General features: G+C 37.6%; 1 protein-coding gene across 1 annotated transcript in view; it reads left to right on the top strand.

Moving 5' to 3' along the window:
- The window catches only part of LOC131027784 (mitochondrial intermediate peptidase, mitochondrial), a 200,883-nt gene that overhangs the window by 48,748 nt on the left and 131,302 nt on the right, over positions 1-20,833 (top strand). The window contains exons 5-6 of the mRNA XM_057957872.2: positions 10,101-10,239; positions 10,323-10,377. Of these exons, the coding sequence (XP_057813855.2) occupies positions 10,101-10,239; positions 10,323-10,377 (194 nt within the window). The remainder of the gene's footprint in view (positions 1-10,100; positions 10,240-10,322; positions 10,378-20,833) is intronic.

The raw sequence follows: 20,833 nt of genomic DNA, 5'->3' as shown, positions 1-20,833 counted from the left end.
AAAAGCTAAGAAAGCAAAGAGAAATAGGGCAAAGAGAACGCAAGACCCAAAAAAAAGAGGGGGGGTCCCCATTTTGATGGGGCGATGTGTGATATGGTCACAACACTTCCTAAGGTCCAAGAGCGAATTTTTTTCATGTACCTCCCAAAGGTCCTAGAGCGAATTCCCCAAAAACAAGTGTTTTGGCGCCAAATTGATTTAAAATTCGAATTCGAAAAGGGAGGGCTTGAATGTGATAGGTTGGCCAGCATTAAGGATGCTATTTATTATTAGACCAAGTCGGCCTTATATCCAAGGGACACATCCTTTACCCTAAAGCACACATAAAAGAGAGGTTAAATTAATCATTTTAGCATCAATTCAGAGCATAATCCCTCTCTAGCAGCGAATTTCACCAGCAGGACAGCGAACTTCGTCAAGCATCAGCGATTTTCACTCAACATAAAGGTGAATTTAAATCATTAAAGGAGCAGGTCTGATGTTTTGAGAAGGCGAATTTATCATTGGAGCATCAGGTTGGAGCAAATTCGCCCAATTAAGAGACCTATCAACCAGCAGATTTCATCCTTAGACAGCCCAGATTTGCCCTAGGACATTAAGTTTACCTTCCACACAGTGAATTCATTGATTATTGTCAGTCCTTTGATCAGATTTAGAAAGAAATCATCAAAAGTCAAAGATTAGACCAAGCTGTAAATCATGTGTGTTTGATACTATACTTTCTTTGTTTTGCAGATATGTGAGGAAGATGATACTACTTCGAGGCAAGATGAGCAATTAAAAGATGAAGGAATGACTTGACCATGATATGTACTTCCTATCACCACCATGTAAGATCAAGGGGAGACTTCATCAGCAAACACGAGGAAATCAAGCAAGGGAAGATCTCAAGATCTTCGAAGGCTCTCACCACATCATGGAAGCATGAGGAGATCAAAAAGTTGCAAAGAAAAAATCATCTAACTACCTCAAGGCACTAGAACATAAAGGAAGGATAACCAACATGATGGAAAAATGTTTTACAATCTTGAATTCCCTTTGGGAATCCAAGAATCGAAGTCAATACATTGAAGAGTTATATTCAACCAGGTGCACCATTCATCAAATGTATCAAGAACAAGGGAGGAACAATCAAGGTCATCACACAATATACATGTTTGAAGAAGTAGATAGTTTCAGAAGAGTTAATCAAAGTTTGCTTCTCATCATCATCATCACTTTAAACAAACTAGATAATGTTGAGTATCAAGAGATATCTCTCAACATCCCTTCATGGTGATGAATCAGTGAAGTCCACATCAACGCGTCTAAGTTCAATGATACAAGCTCTTATAGAAGGCACAAACTCCAATGTAACTACCCTCAATATTTTTTGGTCCACACTCTCTGAATGTAATTCTCTCATTGGCTAAGAAGAGTTTGTTGTAACAAACCCTAATTAGGGTTTCATTGTAAAATCTTGGCCATTGATAGAGATTCAATCCTGGCTGTTCATTGTAAATGAGCTCTCTATATAAAGCTCAAACTCTTCATTTGTAAAGGTTAATAGTTGGTTAATAGTTAATAGTGAATAGTGCTAGAATAGTTAGCTAATAGTTAATAGCAATAGAAGAATAGAATAGCAATTACAGTAGAGAAGGAGGAGAAGGCAAAGATTGTTGCCAAACCTTGTTGTAAATAACAATTGATTTCATTGAATTTATGGTGAATTTGATTTGTTATTTCAACAACTCGCATGGTCTTTGCTTCTCAATTTGCTTTCATGTTGATTAAATTAAGTGGAGGAATTTGTTGAATGTATTTGTGTGGAATTTATTTTGTCCATACCACTAGCCTCTTGCTGATTATAAGTGTGCCTTGTGTTGATGTAGACTCCGTCACGAATCCACTCCCAAGAAGAAGAACTAGGGTTTCGTCCAACCCTTCTATCAATCTGCTAAGGGTTTGTGTCCTTAGAGATTCAACTAATGCAAAGCATCAGACAGTTCATCAAATTCCAAAATCTATATGCCTTGAAGCTTCAACTTGATCTCCCTAAATACTTTTTCTCCCCAACATCCAGAAGCTTCTAGAAGTGACTTTATGAAATAATATTTAATTAGTCACTTTATTAAATTAATTAAATATAAAGTCATCTTTTAATTTTAATTTATTCGATAACTTTATAAATAATTAACTTACTATTATTAATTAAAATCATTAATCAAGCTATCCATAAAATATATCAATAATTTGGACAACTTAATTAATTAATTAACAGGTTGACCACCCAGGGGACCACAGAGCTGAGCAGGAGCCTCTGACAGTTTCTGGCACTTTGAGCGAGGTTCCTATTTTTTAGGGCAAGTTCCTATTTTTTAGGGCAAACTGCCAATCAACTTGCAGGGGTTCAGTCTTTAACAGTGATCATAGCACTTCAGACAAAATTCCAATTTGAGCCCCGAATCTCATTTTATTAATTTAATAAAATAATAATAAAGTGATTATAATCACTTTATGGGGAAATAAGTTATAATAATTCATTGGCCCTCGTATCTAGGCATTTTAACAAATATTGCTATAATAATGAAAGGGTCAAATTTAAATAATGATAGAAGCCCTTTGTGGTTCAATTTTCATAAGGAGGCATTAATAAAATAAAGTTATTTTATTAATAAAAGGGGAAATGAAACCCTAATTCAAAATTAGAGTTAGAGCTGAAATAAAAAGTGAATTTGACAATCATTTTGGCATGGAGTTTATTTTTTGAGAGAATATTATCTTCTATAGGTCTGCAACGAGTTTGGTAGAGTTCTGGAGCAAATTTGGGGATGGAAACCTCCAAATTAAGTTACCATTTCCAGCAAGATTTTTCATTCCCCAAGCTGGCCGTACCATTTCAGCTTGCCCGGGGTTTTCAATCAAATAATTGCAGGGGTTTTGAGTCAGCAAATTGCATTGTTCTTCATTGTTAGCTGCAAATAGGAAGAAGTGAATGGTTATTTTCGAGAAATAAGGTCATTTGTGATCAGCATACAGGGAAATACTTCATTCCTGGAGGGTTTTGCTTGGCAAAAAATAAGAATTCCATCTGGGTCTGCTTAGAACTTTCCAAATTGTTTTTGATAATTATCTACTACGAGAATAAAATACCTTGGAGCAACTTGCAGCACCTAGAGGCTCCTGTATGCCTTCGTGCACTACCTCCAGCAGCAAAATAAGCTCATTCAGGCAGGGCGTTGGACACCTGGTAGGCCAAATTTGGCTCTAGTTGTCTTAGACAATCATTTTCTTGAATTTTGTAATCTGCTGCAATAAAATCAGAGTTCTGATTTTCTATTTTCAAAATTAGTTTAGTTTCCTATTTGTATTGTCTTTTCTATGCAACACTAAAAAAGTCAATAACATGCAAGTTATCTTAAAATTCTCTTCAAAAACCAAAATAATTATGCGCTGGCCAAAGAATTGAATCAAACAAACAAATCAGCTGTCAAAATCAGAGATCGGCATCTTTCAGTGGTATTATGAAAGATGCCAACTTTTGATTGGCACAACCTGACAGGTTGGTTTCTATAACATTCTTTGACCAGCGTGTAGATATTTTGGGTTTTAAAGAGATTTTGAGGATAACTTGCATGTTATTGACTTTTAGAATGTTGCAAAATAGATACAATACAAATAGAAAACCAAACTAATTCTGAAAATGGAAAATCAAAACTCTGATTTTTATTACAGCAGTGCAATTTGAGAAGGAAAGACAATTTATTTTTGCTCAAGGTGCAAATTTTGCATACCAGGAGTTCTGAGCTTGCTTGGTTGAGCTTCCTTATTTGATTGAATTTCAATACATGCTGATGTGGGAGGTCCCAGAGTGTGGAATTAGCTCCAAAAGACTTTGACTCTGAAATGAATTACCAAAAACAATTGGGGAAGAACTAAGCATACCTAGATGGAAATCTGATTTCTTGCCAAGTGTAGCCCTCCAGGAATGAAGTATTTCCCAGTATTACTGGATATGCTGATCACAAATGACCTTATTTCTCCTAAATAACCATTGACTTCTTCCTATTTGTTGCTAACAATGAAGAGCAATGCAATTTGCTGACTCAAAACCCTTGCAATTATTTGTTTAAAAACCCCAGGCAAGCTAAAATGGTATGGCCACGCTGGGAAATGTGCGGCTAGCTTGGGGAATGAAAAATCTTGCTGGAAATGGTAACTTTACTGCTCTGATCTGAAATTCAAACCCTTGTGCTGCTGTTATACTCAGATTTGCTCTTGAAATTTGGTCCCAATGACCTGAAAAGAGCCTCCAATGAAAATCAATTTATTGATAGATGTGAGGGTTTTCGTCCTACACCTGAAATTTGGAGGTTTCGATCCCCAAATTTGCTCCAGAACTCTGCCAAATGCGTTGCAGACCTGTAGAAGATAATATTCTCTCAAAAAATAAACAACTCCATGCTAAAATGATTGTCAAATTCACTTTTTATTTCAGCTTTGACTCTAATTTTGAATTAGGGTTTCATTTCTCCTTTTATTAATAAAATAACTTTATTTTATTAATGCCTTCTTATGAAAATCGAACCACAAGGGGCCTCCATCATTATTTAAATTTGACCCCTTCATTATTATAGCAATATTTGCTAAAATGCCTAGATAAGAGGGCCAATGAATTATTATAACTTATTTCCCCATAAAGTGATTATAATGTCACTTTATTATTATTTTATTAAATCCAAACTTAGGAAATATTAAAATATTTCGTTATTTATTAATAAAATGAGATCCGGGGCTTAGATTGGAATTCCGTCTGAAGTGCTATGATCATTGCTGACGATTGAATCCCTGTAGGCTGATTGGTAGTTTGCCCTTAAAAATGGGAATTTGCCCTAAAAAATAGGAACCTCGCTCAGTGCCAGAAACTGACCAAGAGGCTCTTGCTCAGCTCCATGGTCCCTTGGGTGGTCAACCTGTTAACTGCCAATTCTCCCTAAAAAGTAGGAATTGTCGTCTGAACGTCTGAATCAGCTCACAAAGCTCCTTGCATGGCTCCATGACTCTTGAATGGGCTCCCTCTTCACTCCATTGGCATACGGAAACCAGATAATAGGCCAATCCCTGCTCAACTGCTTGTCACCTAGGAAGGGGACATTACACTCATACTTCAGAAGCTAGGGTTTGATAAAATTGCACACAATGTATTCTCTTTTCAAAAAATCCTTTTACAAGCACTTTTAGGGCAACTAAAATAATTTCTTTTTTGGTTACTTTTGACCTAAACAATAAAAATAAGTTTACTTTTCAAACTCTTTTAAGTTGATATTACTTTTAGTTCTTATTTTATAAGGCACTTTTAATCTTCTTTTTAAAACAACATTTTAAATCATGACTTGTACTCCGTGCCTAATATTATCACTTTTGGCCCTCTTTTAAAACCACTTTACGACTTTGGCCCCCTTCTTTAAAACAAATAAATAAGCATAAGTTGCCTTCAGGAAAATATTATAAAGCTACCATAAGGCAACTTAAGTTTTTTATTTAATTACTTTTTTGCACATCCCAAAGTCTATGGAGAGTTAGTGTTCTCCAAGAATGTTGGAATTCTCTAAGAATGATGGAACTTTCCAAAATCATTGGAAAAGCCATTCTGAAGGTTAGAAGAGATTCACTAATTATGTTAGAAAGAAAAGACTGTGGACAATCAGTAACCATTTTATTGTCCTCAATATTCGATAATGTTGTCAAAGGTTGTTGAAGTTATTCTCAGGCATCCTATGTTAATCCATCTTCCACCATCCAATGCGAAAATTCTTATGGAGGAGATTGTAGAATCGGTTAATCTATTCTTCCTATGTGTTGTGACATATTCACACATCGCCCCATTGCAAATGGGGACCCCCACTCTTTGCTTTCTGGGGTTACCCCTTTTGGTTTTGTTGTTAGTCGTTTTAGTGTCTTAGCCTTTGCATTGAAGGGATCGAGTCAGGTGGATCTCCTCAAGAGGTTAGGTCAATTTAGTGATTAGGGGTTATTTAGATCATTCCTAGGGTGTTTTTTGTGTACTATCCGATTGCACTTCAAGTTGCTAAATCAAACCTTGGTTGAATGCATAAAGTCCTCCTAGGACCCATCCCTTACATCAAGGACAGAGTGAATTCGCCTTAAGGAGTCTGGAATGTTATCCTGATCCTCAGATGTCCTGAAATTTGGCTGTCTGGAATGTCATCCTGATCCTGAAATTTGACTAAGTTTGGAAAATTGAAGAATCCTCCAAAAAAGATTTTGCATATAACTCCCAGAGGTCCGAAACCACTCTCAAACATCCTGACAATATATATGGAATATAACTTAAAGTATAAGAAATATCTTTCTTCTTTCTTATACTTAAATGTTATAATCCATATATGAATCTTGACGGAGAGACTAACATGTCAAATTTCGCTCTTGACCCTTCCAAAGGGTCCAGAGCAAATTTCCTTCTATCTCCCTTCTTGATCCTAATTTGCCTCATAAACCTTATCCCTATGGCGTGGTTGAGAGACTATTGATGTGTGAAACAAAGTGAAGTGATGAAAAGTGTAGGATTTGAGCATAATTGCAAATTTCGCTCCTGACCCTTCCAAAGGGTCTAGAGCGAAATCCTCCAAATGACTTATTTCTTCACTAAGGACATCAAATGGTGGACATACATGGCAAGGAAGGGATTCAAAAAAGACAAGTCTAAAGCAAGCTAAGTGAAAAAGGATGAGAATTGAGCCAAAAAGAGCAATTTCGCTCGACCCTTCCAAAGGGTCCAGAGCGAAATTTTTCTAAGACCTTGACCCTTCCAAAGGGTCCAGAGCGAAATCCTTAGGAAGACTCTCAATTTCACCTAGTGCACTAAATGAACCTTGTTTTGATAGAAAATTGACTTGATGGTGATGGGAGGAGGTGTAGTAAGTTAAATTCAAGACAAAGAAAGGATGAATGGATGAAGAAATTGGGCCTTGGAAGAATTTCACTCCCGAGCCTTCCAAAGGGTCTAGAGCGAGTTCTCCTAAAAACACATATTTCCTCGTTTAAATCAAAGCTTCTGTTCCTAGGACATGGTTGAGGGGGGATTGATATATTCTTGCCTTAAGAAGTGAATTGAGGTGAAGGCAATGATGAATTTAAGCCAAGAATGCAAATTTCGCTCCAGATCCTTCCAAAGGGTCCAAACTGAAATTTTCTAAAACCTCTATTTTGCTCATTGTTGAGACTAAGATCTTGGTTCCTATGGCATAGTTGAGGGAAGATTGATGTATTCTTGCCTTGAGAAGTGATTTGAGGCAAAGAGATGATGAAATTTGAGCTAAAATGCAAATTTCGCTCTTGACCCTTCCAAAGGGTCCAAAGTGAAATTCCTAGAAGGTCTAATGTTTCGCCTAGGCCCTTGAGGAAAACCCATCTCTAAGCAATTTTGGAGGCAAGTGACTTGATGTTGATAAGGTGAGGGTGAGAGATGAAGTTCTATGAAGGAAGATTGAGTAAAATGCAAATTTCGCTCTTGACCCTTCCAAAGGGTCCAAAGCAAATTTTTCTTGAGGCCTGTACCTTTCCCAAGGTCCAAAGCAAAATCCTTCTTTTAGGCCATTTTGGGGGTCAAATAAGTGATGTCTTCATGAGAGAGAGATTGAAAGGTGAAAATCAATGCAAATTGAAGTGAAAGGAAGGAAGAAATCAACCTAAAGGAAGAAATTTGCTCCTGACCCTTCCAGAGGGTCCAGAGCGAATTTCATTATAGGTCCTGTCCTTGAAGAGGGTCTAAAGCGAATTTCATTATAGGGCCTGTCCTTCCAGAGGGTACTCGAGCAAAACTGATCTTAATGTCTTCTTGTTGATGATTTAAGGTAAGAAATGCTATGTCAGAATGAATATATTATGTATACTTAATCATCTTTTGTTTGTTTTGTAGATCAACAAAATCAAGTTCGAGGGAGATCAGGCCAGGACAAGGGCGACCTCTTCAAGTTTCATCATTATCAAGGACACTTCAAATGCGTGAGGGAGGACTAAAGGTGCTTCTAAAGTGTTGGAAGACTTCAAGTGTTCAAACAGTAAAGCTAACCATCCTCAAAGACCTCATTCTACTACATGGAGAAATCACAGGATTTCAAGTAGAAAGATCTTATAAACATTTCAAGGCGATATGAGCTACCAGAGGAGGAGTGACTTGACCAGGAAGGAGGCTTCATCAAACACAGGAGAGCCAAGGAAAGGTGCGCCACTCATCAAGTGCATCAAAGACAAAGGAGGATTGACCAAGGTCATCACAGAGCAAGTACTAGACAAGGTGGCATCCCAGTCATTGTTCCTCCAGTCAGACAACTCCACCTCAGCGTGTCCAGATTCAATGTACCTGACTTACCAGTGATGCACAAACTTTGAGGCACCTACCTTGATTTCCTATTGGCTCATAAATATTGAATGTAATTATTTCATTGGCTAAAGGAGTTTGTTGTAACAAACCCTAATTAGGGTTTTCATCTTGTAATCCTAGCCATTCATTCTAAATCAATCAGAGCCATTGAAATGTAAAGAGCTCTCTATATAAAGCTCTAGCTCTTCATTTGTAAAGGTTAATAATGAGTTGATAATTAATAGTCGGTAGAATAGCGAATAGAATAGCAATTGGAGTAGATTAGGAAGAGAAGGCAAGGAATTGTTGCCTTGATTGTAAATGAACTCCATTTTTCATTGAAGTTATGGTGAAGTGTGTTGTTTCTTTGCAATATGCATGGTCTCTTGTTGAATCTTCATTCTTAGATGGTAAATAATTAGATTGAATGAAAGAAGTTACTAAATGCACTCGCGTGGAATCCGCCTAGTCCAAACCACTAGCCTCTTGTTGATTGTAAGTGCGCCCTGCGTGGTCAACTGGCATAGAATGAGTTTAATCTCAAGTCGTTACACGTCGATTGTTCATGCATTAACTTGAATGATGATCAGTGTTTGAAGTAATGATTTGAACATCTTCAGAACGACCCTAGAAGATCGCACTGAGCTGGTGTTGAATTGTTCAATTTGATTGTGAGACCTAGCCCAGTAGGACTCCACCTAGTCGTTCATCTATATTCTTACATTCTAGGTCCTAGAATAGATTCTCTAAACCCTTTATCTTTTGATGTTTCTTTATCTTCCAGCTAGTAGATAGGACTTGAGTTCCAGCAAATCAGACGCTCAGGCATTCGAATGTAAGTCCCCTTATGATTCTAGCATAATCACATCGGACCAAATTGAGCTTATCCACACGTAGAGACCCTACATATAAGAACCTTGGAGTTGCCTCGATTGATCCTTAGGCAAAATCTTCAGCATTCGGGGAAACTTTGTTCAAGAGAGGATAAGATACCTTGGTATTTTATTCTGTGTTCGTATGTGCATGAAAAACACATCAACACTATGGGATCTGGACTCTATGCATGAGATCAGTTCATCCCATGCTCCTGGGTAATTCCCATCATGGCCATAAAGCTAATATGATCATATGAAAATCTTAAAAAATAAATGTTATTGGCTATAGGCTATGGGGATGGCCACTGTCCTTTCAAGTGTTCCTCAGTTTAATTTCTCAATAGACCTCAGCCCAAACTTACTGTGCTAATGGTAAAACCCAGAGTTGAACATTCAGTTATCCTATAATGGAGGAGGGCTAGCATATAGGTGGTGCAATGGAGTAATTATAATGGTTATATTTGAAGGCTATGCTTCTATTGTCTACCTGTTTGTTCTTGTCAGAATAGAGATCATAGTCACTTTGGAAATTTTGGAGTTGAACATTCAATTATCCTATAATGGAGGACGACTAGCATATAGGTGGTGCAATGGAGTAATTATAATGGTTGTCTTTGAAGGCTATGCTTCCATTGTCTACCTGTTTGTTCTTGTCTGAATAAATAAAATCTGGCTGAACCTTTTCCTAAAATTGAACTTCCTATATTTTAAATTCAAAAGATACTACAATTTATTTTTTATTGCCAATGTTTTCCTAGTGTATATTACCTAATTACAAGCCAAGTGCTTTACAATTTGGGCCTAGCGTCTGAAGTATACTGCTTATCTTCCATTGCTAAAACTTTGTTTTACTTCATGTACAGTACCTAAACACAAACCATATGCTATACAACGCGGTGGTCAAATCAGAACAGCAAGGTTGTTTAAAGACAGAGGAGGCACAGCGAGCAGCAAAAACTCTACGTATTGACTTTGAGAAGGGTGGCATACATCTCTGTAAAAGTGAGAATGGAGTGCTGTATTTTAAGTTTCCTGGCTATTAAAATCTTATGTTTTTTGTTGACTCTGAAGCTTTGGATATGCAGAGAAGCTGGAACGAGTAAACGAGCTTAACCTTACAATAACACAGCTAGGAAGGGAGTAAGTATTATACAATCTACAAATCTCAAATGTAATACATATTTTTTAAACCATTAACTCAGCCAACTGCCCAGTGTTGATTATTGCACAATGAGGTGATTTATACATGTAGTGGCTAAAAAGATCTCAGTAACTTGCTTGTTTATTTACTAGTAATTTATCATCTATTGTTCTGGATTCATAGAAATAATTGTATGCCATTGTAATGGTAGACATTCTGTAATTAAAAAGAGAAAACTTGAAATCCTCATTCCACATCTAATTCACATTTTTAAGCTGTTAACTTGAGTAGTTAGTAAAGAGGTTAATAAACATCAATAATCTCTCTGATTAAACTTAGGATCAAATCTTGGAACTGTCAAAGAAAGGTTTATGCCAATGTAGAGGTGGACACTTTTAAAGAAAATTAAGTTTCATCCTTTTTCATTGTATTGTTGAATACTGTCCTTTTTTGAATTTTGGCATCCCTTTCGACTAAGATGTTTCTATTTCTTCATATCTATGTTCTGTAATGCTTCAATGTTTTGGGCTGTAAGTTTGAGGTAATGGGAATATAATTCAGTCAATATATATTGTTCAACCATTATTTGTTTATTTTTGTTAGTTATTGCACAAAACATTTGACAAATGGTTTCTATATGAACAGTGAAGTAAGGAACTGGCACAATATATTAATATGACATCTCTGCAAAAATCAACATCAAGGATGATGAAACTTAATATAGCTAGTTGCTTTCATATTTACAGGAGATGGAGAAGTTTAAAACTTGACAAATGAACCTTTCTTGTTTGTTTGGAGTAACAATTAGTTTTGTGGACTGTTAGCGAGATAATTTACCAAGGCTTATTTTAATTATGAAGTCTTTGACTAGATTTGCTGGACTGTGAGGGATGCACCAGTCAAATAGACTAATTATTTTTAGTTTAACTGAATATTTTTTAACTTCACGCAATTGGATTATTTTGATTGCTCATATCTAGATTTGTTCTATCTAATTTGGCAAATAGAAAATGAGCTTCAGTTTGATTTCTATCTCTAATTGCGCTGGTTGCTTATGATTAACTTATGTAGATGCAGTTTAGCTTTTTAGTCACAAGATGGTCTCTTGTACATATGATATCATCATCGAGTTCTCAGTTCTCATGCATCAATCGGGCTGCCAGCTACATCAAATAAAGTATTTTCAACCATATATATATATATTTGTTATGCATTTCAAGGAATTTTAGTTTTGGTTAATTATTAATTTAATACTATTAGTGATCAACCTTAGTAATCATTTTCAAAGTCTATCATGCTAACATGATACCACCAATGGAGCTCATCATTCATTTGACTGCATTGTGGAGTATTGTAAGAATATTATTAATGTTATGTGTGTTGATGGGGAAATTCAGCACTTCTGTCAGCACAGAATAGAATGCATAGAGCCTATCCTATTCTCTCTTGAATAAGGGAACTTTGCATGCCTTCTGACTGTTCAAACAAAGTAACCTTAAGGTTTCTAATGTCAGGTCATGACTAAGCTTAGGATAACTGAAATATCCCCAAACGAATATTGCCCAATTTTGCCATTCAGAATAGCAAATGACTAGATTTGTGTTGCAATGTTTCTTGTATGCAGAGATAAAGATTTCAAAGTTTGGCCTTAGTTTTGGTGAACATCTTCATTGTTAGGTGTATTGTATCAAGTTCCAATGCATTCATGTACCATTCAGGGAATGATAAATAGATGTAAACAATTATTAAATTCTAATTTTTATCAGGCTGGAACTTGAAATCAATTACATTTGCATCTCAATTTCACAAAGCAATAATGAGATATTTGGTCAAACAGTTTATAATTTCTTGAGCACAATCTGAAGCTTATGGTAGCCTCAAAACAGTTCCCAATCTTCGTCCAAAGTTGGCAGCCAGGGTTGGAAATGGGCGTTGAAACCCTAGGTGCCAAACATGTGAAGTAAATAACAAAAAGCCACCCAGCTCTAAGAGCAGCAGTCTGGTATAAAAATTAAAGAGGTTTGAAACAAATCTGCCAATACGAAAATGATGCCAATCACCAATGCCTTCCAAAAACCAGTCAATCCTTCCTCCAAACCCTAGCAAAATGATTATCGATCAAATGTGGGCCTTAATAACCTCCAAATCTGACTGAATATGCTTCAACATGCAAACAGACTTCAAACCCTAGTTGATGAAACAACTTTCCTTCAAACTGATATGAAAATCTGTGGTGCAATGTAGTTCCAAATCTGATTTGAAAATGTAATATAGCTCCAATGGATTTCCATGATGAATCCCTCCCTAAGCGATCTTGGGTTTCTGTCCAAGTCTCGCAATATCTCTAAGGGTTTTTGTCCTAGAAGATGATCCAAGAGATAGTTTTCCAAAACAAGTGAAATCAAATAAACTCTAGAATGAATTCCAATTTTGTTTTTCCTCCTTCTATAATAGCCTTTTCCTTTTTTGAGAGAAATGCTTTATTTTATTTCATTTTCCCTTCAAAAGCAACTTTATATTATAATTTAAAGTTGACATTATAATAATGTCATTTTAATAATTTAAACTTCCTTGTTGCTCCAAAAATGACCTTTTCATTAATATAATGATAATTTGACACACAAGGTCACTGTTTTATGCGCCCAAGATATAAAACTTCTCATCCTGGTTCTAATGAGCTATAACACTAAGGTGCTCATTAAACAATTTTAATTAAAATAGCAACCTTAGTAAATTTAATTAAATTATAGCCAATAGTACACCCGACTTGCAAAAACGGCTGAAAAGCATCAAAATCGAAATCTAACAGCACAAGAGTGATCTCGATGTTCAAAGATGATAAATGAGCTTGACTGGGTGACTAACTAAAAATAGACGCTCTCTCCAAGAATCTTGGAGCTTAAATCAGAAGTCGAAAATAACATCTGAAAGCGTCATTTAACTCCTCTAAACCATCTGAGCTCATTGGAAATACCAAAACGCCCCTTGGATCATGCTGACACAAACCCAAAGTTTCAACGACAACTGCACTGCTAGAGAATATGAAAACGGGCACATTACAATAACTCAGCCTAATGTGATTTTTTGGTAATCTCAAGGGGACTTATGCATCTGATATAGCATTCTGGTTGATGCTTTAATTTTCAAATTGATTAAATAAACAACAAAAGGATAGGGTTCAAAGAATCTAGGGGCAATGATAGTAATGGCTAGTGCTATAGATAGATAGACTTCACATGAAAGTGATTCCTGCTTAACCAGAGATAAACTCACAATGCCACAAAAACAATGCAATCTTTAAAGGAAAAAGTAAAAGGATTTTCAGACTATCAACATACATTAAGTACCCAATTCTGGCGCAACCTAAAATGGACATTCACAATTGAACTAACAACAATAAAAGGCCTAGACTAACCATGCATAAAGACTTATAGGCAGCAAATCTCCAATGGTATGAACCAGAAGCCGATCAATATCTTCACGCTTCACCAGTAAAATCATTGAAATCTAACTGATTTTGATGAAAAGAAACCATGCAAAAAGGTGAAGGCAAATGGAAAAACACCATGCTTCAATGTTCTATTCATTCGCTTGAATTACCATTACAACATTTTTTGCTCAGCAATTCCTTTTCTACTCCTATTTCTAACTTCTACTCCTAATTTTTCTACCTACCTCTAACTTCTAACTTTTCTAACCATTCTACAAAGAGAGGCATTGACCTTTTATAGATTTTACATTTTGAATCAATGGCCAGGATTCAATCCATTCAATGGCCCAAATTTGACCTTCAAAAACTGTAGCAACTTTTAGTCAATGGCCTCAACAACCTTCAACCACCTTTCAAGTACCTTCCCACGCCTTCCAATTAATCCCACTAAAAGACAAAAGTTCATGGGGCTCAAGACACAAGAAGACAAACTTGGTAGCTAGGTGAACAACTAACTTCTGGCCCCTTCTTGAATTGCATTAAATTGGGCCCAAAAGTTGTCATTTTACAATAAAATAATTGCCATTTTACAATAAATTCAAATTCTTGTCATCTCCAGCTGTTCATTCTCCATTTTTGCATGCCCTTGTAGCATTTTTGTGTTGTGTTACTATCTTCCAGGGTCTTGGGAATGGCACCACCTTGGTCATTCTGCATTTTGATTGTGGTCCTTCACCTTCATGTTTTATCTTGAGCTCTATAGCACGTTCATCATTGGCATTGTCGTGGGTTTTGACCTTGATTTCGTCCTTTGGCTTTATCACGATCCTATCTTCAATTGGTGCTCCGGATCATAATGTTGTAGAACCTCCCTTTGTCTCAAGCATCTTGACATTGCCTTCGTTGAGTCCTTCAACTTGCATGGACAAGTAAATCCAAGGATTAATCATATTTTCATTTAGTCATTCATTCATCACTCTCACCTTGATTACCATCACATTCATTGGAGTTTTGCCCCTTTTGATGTAAGGGTAACATTTTAATCATATTGAACATCATTCTGTAATCATGTCTAAGAGGGTCCCTTTGGCCTTGGGAAAGGGATTAAGGAAGAGCCAAGGATCAAACTCGGCATAAGGAAGTCTTTAGGAATAAGGCCACAACTGATTTTTAGTGCTACAACTGAAGTTTGGAGAGAATAGGCAAAAATCGGACCTAACCTCGGAGTTAGGAGGGCTCCTTGGATTAAGCTTATTCTGATCTCCTGTGCAACTACTGAATTTTGGAGAGAAATCAGAGTTTGGGGGCAAACTCGGTATCGACTTCAGTCTTAGGAAGGCTTTTGTGAACAAGCCTTAATCAGCTTTTGGATGTATGTACCAAACTTGCAAGGAGAAAAGCGAAATCCAGCCCAACCTCAGAGTTAGGAAACCTTTTGGGATTAAGGCTTTATCCCATTCAGCACTCAACCATTGAACATTTGATGGAACTTGAATTTAGTGGAAAACTTCGGTGTTAGGAATGTATTTTGGATTAGTGCTTTGTCTGATTTTTAGTGCTCAAAACAGAAATTCTGAGTTGCATTTGTTCCAACCTTGCTCGAGACTCCCTTGTCTTAGGCCTTAGATCAAACTCTGAATAAATTCGGTACATGGAATGTCTTTTAGGGACAATGTCCAACCCCGATTCCTCATGCAAACACCAAACTTGAAGGGTGTGGTCAGAATTTTGGGCTGAAGTTCGGAGTTGGGAACTGTTGATGTGTCTTTTGTACACGACCAAACACAGAATAAAATACCTAAAGGTACCTTATCCTCTCTTGAACAAAGTTTTCCGATTGCTGAAGATCTCGCTGAAGGATCAGTCAGAGTAACTCCAAGGTTCTGATATGTAGGTTCTTTATGTGTGGATAAGCTCTTTGCGGTACGATGTGATTTTGCTAGAATCACAAGGGGACTTACTTTCGACGACCTGAACGTCTGATTTGCTTTGGATATTACTAGAACGTGGAATTTCACCGGCCCTTGATTTTGAAAAAAAAGGAAAAAAGGATAAGGGTTGGAACGGGATCTATTTCTAACACTAAGAACGTAAGAGCAATGAATGACCTTTGATGAAATTCTAACTAAGTCTTGCTTTGACATCCTAGGATCATCTCCACAAGATTAGTGCGATCTTCTGAGGAAAGCTTTATGATGTTTAGATCACTGCTACAAGCATGGACACCGTCAGGTTGATGCATATCAATGAAGAAACGATAATTGAAGTTAAGCTTAAGCTGAATGATTCCAAGTGACTACGCAAGGCAAGTTTGAAATCAACAAACCGCTAATAGTATGTATATACGAATTTCACCGTTGATCATACAAATTTCTTCCATTCACCTAATAACATGAAATCAAATTTGAGAAGTATAGAGACCATGCAAATTGTTGAATCGACCCATACAAGTCACCATTTCTTCAATGAAGTTTACAATTCTTTTGCAACAATATCTTGGCAACAATCTTTGCCTTCTCTTTCTACTCTACTCTAACTATTTCCTACTCGCTGACTATTCACTATTAACTATTCTCTGTTAAATATTCACTATTTACCCTTTACAAATGAGGAGCTAGGGCTTTATATAGAGAACCCTTTACAAATTGATGACTCTAATTGACTTAGAACCAATGGCTAGGATTACAAGATAGAAACCCTAATTAGGCTTTGTTACAACAAACTTTCTTAGCCAATTAGAAAATTACATTCCTGGAGCGAGGACCAATAGGAAGCAGGGGTAGGTACACCGAAGTTTGTGCCGCCTCCGATAAATTAGGTACATTGAATCTGGTCATGTTGAGGTGGACCAATCCGATCGGAGGAATGATGAATGGGATGCCACCTTGTCTAACACTTGTGACTTGGTTGATCCTTTTCTGTCTCTGACGTGATGAATGATGTACTTCCTTTGCTTGATGAGGCTTCCTTATTGTCAAGTCTTCCTTCTCCAGTAGCATATCTCGCCCTGAAGTGCTAGCAAAGCCTTTCTTTGTCATCATGTGGTCCCTTAGCGTGGCAAAGTGCAGGTTTTGGCAACTTCTTGAACACCTGTAGTTTTCCTACATTTCAAAACACCTTGAGTCCATCTTTGTGCCTTTGGAATGTCCTTGATGAGGATGGACTAGAATAGGTCGTCCTTGTCCTGGCTTGGTCTCCTCCCATCTGCAAAATAAACCAAGGATGATTAAGCACATATAACATATTCATTTCAACATAGCATTTTCCACCTTAAATAATTAATGAGAAGACATCAAAATGGAATTTCGTTCAATATCCTCTCCGGGGAAAGGCCCTATAAAAATTTCGCTCTGGACCCTTTGGAAGGGTCAGGAGCGAATTTTGACAAAGTTGCTCCATCTGACCTCATTTTCAACATTACTTCACCAAGATCAAGTCATTCACCTCCAAAATTGCCAAGGAATAGGTTTTGCTCAAGGAGCTAGGCAAAATATTAGACCACTTAGGAATTTCGCTCTGGACCCTCCGAAAGGGTCAGGAGCGAAATTCTTGCTTAGGCTCAACTTCTATCACTTCTCCACTCCAAAATGTCTTCCAAGGCAAGCATACACTAGTCTTCTCTCCAGCAAGGCTTGGGAATCCATCTCTTGACCTTCATCATGAGCAAATTACGTGAAATCGAGAATTTCGCTTTGGACCCTTTGGAAGGGTCAGGAGCGAAATTCTTGACTTGCTTGTTTTCCTTCACCTAAGTCTACTCTTTTCACTTTTCGTACCTGGACTTTCATTTTTGGATTCCTCTCTCAACATGACAAAACTTGCTTGACCCTCAAAATGGCTAGAAAGGAGAATTTCGCTTAGAATCCTGGCCAGGGACATGACCTATTTAGGATTTCGCCCTAGACCCTTTGGAAGGGTCAGGAGCGAAATCCTAGTTTAAGCTCAAAATCTTGATCATTGGTGGCCACAATCAATTGAAAGGCATGCCTAGGGGTCCTTCCAAGCTCAAACTACCTTGATCTACACTTAGCTTGACACAAAATGGAAGGAAAAGAGGGATTTTGGGAATTTCGCTCTGGACCCTTTGGAAGGGTCAGGAGCGAAATCCTAGTTTTTGCTCAATTCCTTCAAATTTGTTGATTACTAGCAACTCAAAGTCACGACCAAGGACATCTCCAATCGTAGTTCACCTTGACCCACACTTGTCTTGGCATAAATTTGAGAGAAAAGAGAGGTTTTGGAGAATTTCGCTTTGGATCCTTTGGAAGGGTCAGGAGCGAAATTCTTGACTTGCTTGTTTTCCTTCACCTAAGTCTACTCTTTTCACTTTTCATACTCGGACTTTCATTTTTGGATCCCTCTCTCAACATGACAAAACTTGCTTGACCCTCAAAATGGCTAGAAAGGAGAATTTCGCTAAGAATCCTGACCAGGGACATGACCTATTTAGGATTTCGCCCTGGACCCTTTGGAAGGGTCAGGAGCGAAATCCTAGTTTAAGCTCAAAATCTTGATCATTAGTGGCCACAATCAATTGAAAGGCATGCCTAGGGGTCCTTCCAAGCTCAATCTACCTTGATCTACACTTAGCTTGACACAAAATGGAAGGAAAAGAAGGATTTTGGGAATTTCGCTCTAGACCCTTTGGAAGGGTTAGGAGCAAAATCCTAATTTTTGCTCCATTCCTTCAAATTTGTTGATTACTAGCAACTCAAAGTCACGACCAAGGACATCTCCAATCGTAGTTCACCCTGACCCACACTTGTCTTGGCATAAATTTAAGAGAAAAGAGAGGTTTTGGGGAATTTCGCTCTGGACCCTTTGGAAGGGTCAGGAGCGAAATTCTCGACTTGCTTGTTTTCCTTCACCTAAGTCTACTCTTTTCACTTTTCATACTTGGACTTTCATTTTTGGATCCCTCTCTCAACATGACAAAACTTGCTTGACCCTCAAAATGGCTAGAAAGGAGAATTTCGCTAAGAATCCTGGCCAGGGACACGACCTATTTCGGATTTTGCCTTGGACCCTTTGGAAGGGTCAGGAGTGAAATCCTCATTCTTGGTTGATTTTCCACTTCATTCATCTAATTCTCCCTCAAACTTGATCAATTTCAAGCTCCTTTCACCATAATCAAGGCAATCCACCATCAAACTAGCTCAAGACAAGGTCAACCTAGGGCTTAAGGCAAAAAAGAAGGTCAAATTGAGGATTTCGCTCTGGACCCTTTGGAAGGGTCAGGAGCGAAATTCTCCTTCTAGGTTGATTTCCATCATTTCATCGCCTCAAACCTCCTCTCCAAGGCAAATATGCATACAAGTCTTCCAAACCATGCCTTAGAAGTTCCAAACTTGGTCAAGTTAAAGAGCAAAATAGAGGAAATATGAATTTCGCTCTTGACCCTTTGGAAGGGTCAGGAGCTAAATCCACGTCTTAGGTCAAAATCTTCATTCCTCAATGCTTTCAATCACTTCCTGAGGCAAGAACATATCAATCTACCCCCACCATGTCCAAGGAACAAGGATGTTAGCCCAAACAAGGGAGAAAATAGTGTCTAGGGAGAATTTCACTCTGGACCCTTTGGAAGGGTCAAGAGCGAAATTCACATTTAGGCTCAAATCTTGACTTCATTTCTCACATTTCTTCATCCAAAGAAGTGTTTTGCCCTCAATAATGCTTGGGGATGAGTTAGTTCTAAGTTTGGGTCAAAGTAGAATGTCTTATGGAGAATTTCGCTTTGGACCCTTTGGAAGGGTTAGGACTGAAATTTGACATTTTGGTCTCTCCGTCAGGATTCATATATGGAATATAACATTTAAGTATAAGAAAGAAGTTCTTATACTTAAAGTTATATTCCATATATACTGTCAGGATGTTTGAGAGTGGTTTCAGACCTCCAGGTTTATAATGCAAAATCTAGTTTTTGGAGGATTCTTCCTTTTTCCAGACTTAGTCAAATTTCAGGATTAGGATGACATTCCAGACTTAGCCAAATTTTAGGACATTTGAAGATTAGGATGACCTTCCAGACTTCATCACTCACCAACTTGACCTAACTCAGACCTTCAAAGAGGATATTCACTCACCAAGCTTCATTGACCTCCTCAAACTCAAACAAGACACAATTAGCAACAAGAGCAAAACTTTGTCCTAAGGAAGACTTTCAAAGATGACCCTAACCCGGAGCATCCACTGTCTCACCTTTAGTTAAAACAGAGCCTGCTAACTTAGTGATCCCTCTGGCAACACTCAGCATGCAAAGGCTAATAGACAAAACCCTAAAAGACCTAGAAACAAACCCCATAAAGCAAAAAACAAAGGGGGTCCCCATTTGCAATGGGGCGATGTGTGAATACGTCACAATAGGAACATGTTCGGGAACAATGCTAGTTCCCATTTTCAGTGCTAGGACTGAATTTCAGACTGCAACTCAGGTTTCAAGGAATTCATACATTGTTCTCAGTCTGTCCTCTTTGGCTTCTAGCCTTCTAAGCATATGGATTTCATGCTGTTCATCATTTTCCTAATCTACAACCCTATTGTCAAGGTTTGTGACCCGAATCTTCACTTTGTGACTGCAAAATCTGAATTGAGAAACAAACTCGGGCTTAGGAATGCTGTAGGGAATGTGACTACTGAATTTACAAAGTGAAAGGTGAAAGTTCAGACTAAACTTTGGTGATAGAAACAACTTTAGGAACAAGGTCTAATCTGCTTTGTAGTGCTAGTACCGAGTTTCAGACTTTGGGTCAGAACTTTGGGCTGAAGTTAGGGGTTAGGAAGCCTCTGGGAATACACTTATTCTGATCTTTTGAGCTCAAAGCACTGAATCTTAAGCTGCAACCTTCGTTTGTGCTCATGAAAAGACTTTGATACCTTCACAACTATGACAAGGATTGCCCCTATCCTGGATTGAACTTTAAATGTCTTGGATTTTGACCCCATCATTAGCTGATTCTGCAAACTCGGGCTAAAATTCGGGGTTAGGAATTTTTTTAGGATTGAAGGTCTAATCCTATTCAGCACTC

Source organism: Cryptomeria japonica, chromosome 4 (assembly GCF_030272615.1).
Source record: "Cryptomeria japonica chromosome 4, Sugi_1.0, whole genome shotgun sequence".
NCBI classification, from domain to species: Eukaryota; Viridiplantae; Streptophyta; class Pinopsida; order Cupressales; family Cupressaceae; genus Cryptomeria; species Cryptomeria japonica.
This window is presented reverse-complemented; position numbering and strand designations above follow the sequence as displayed.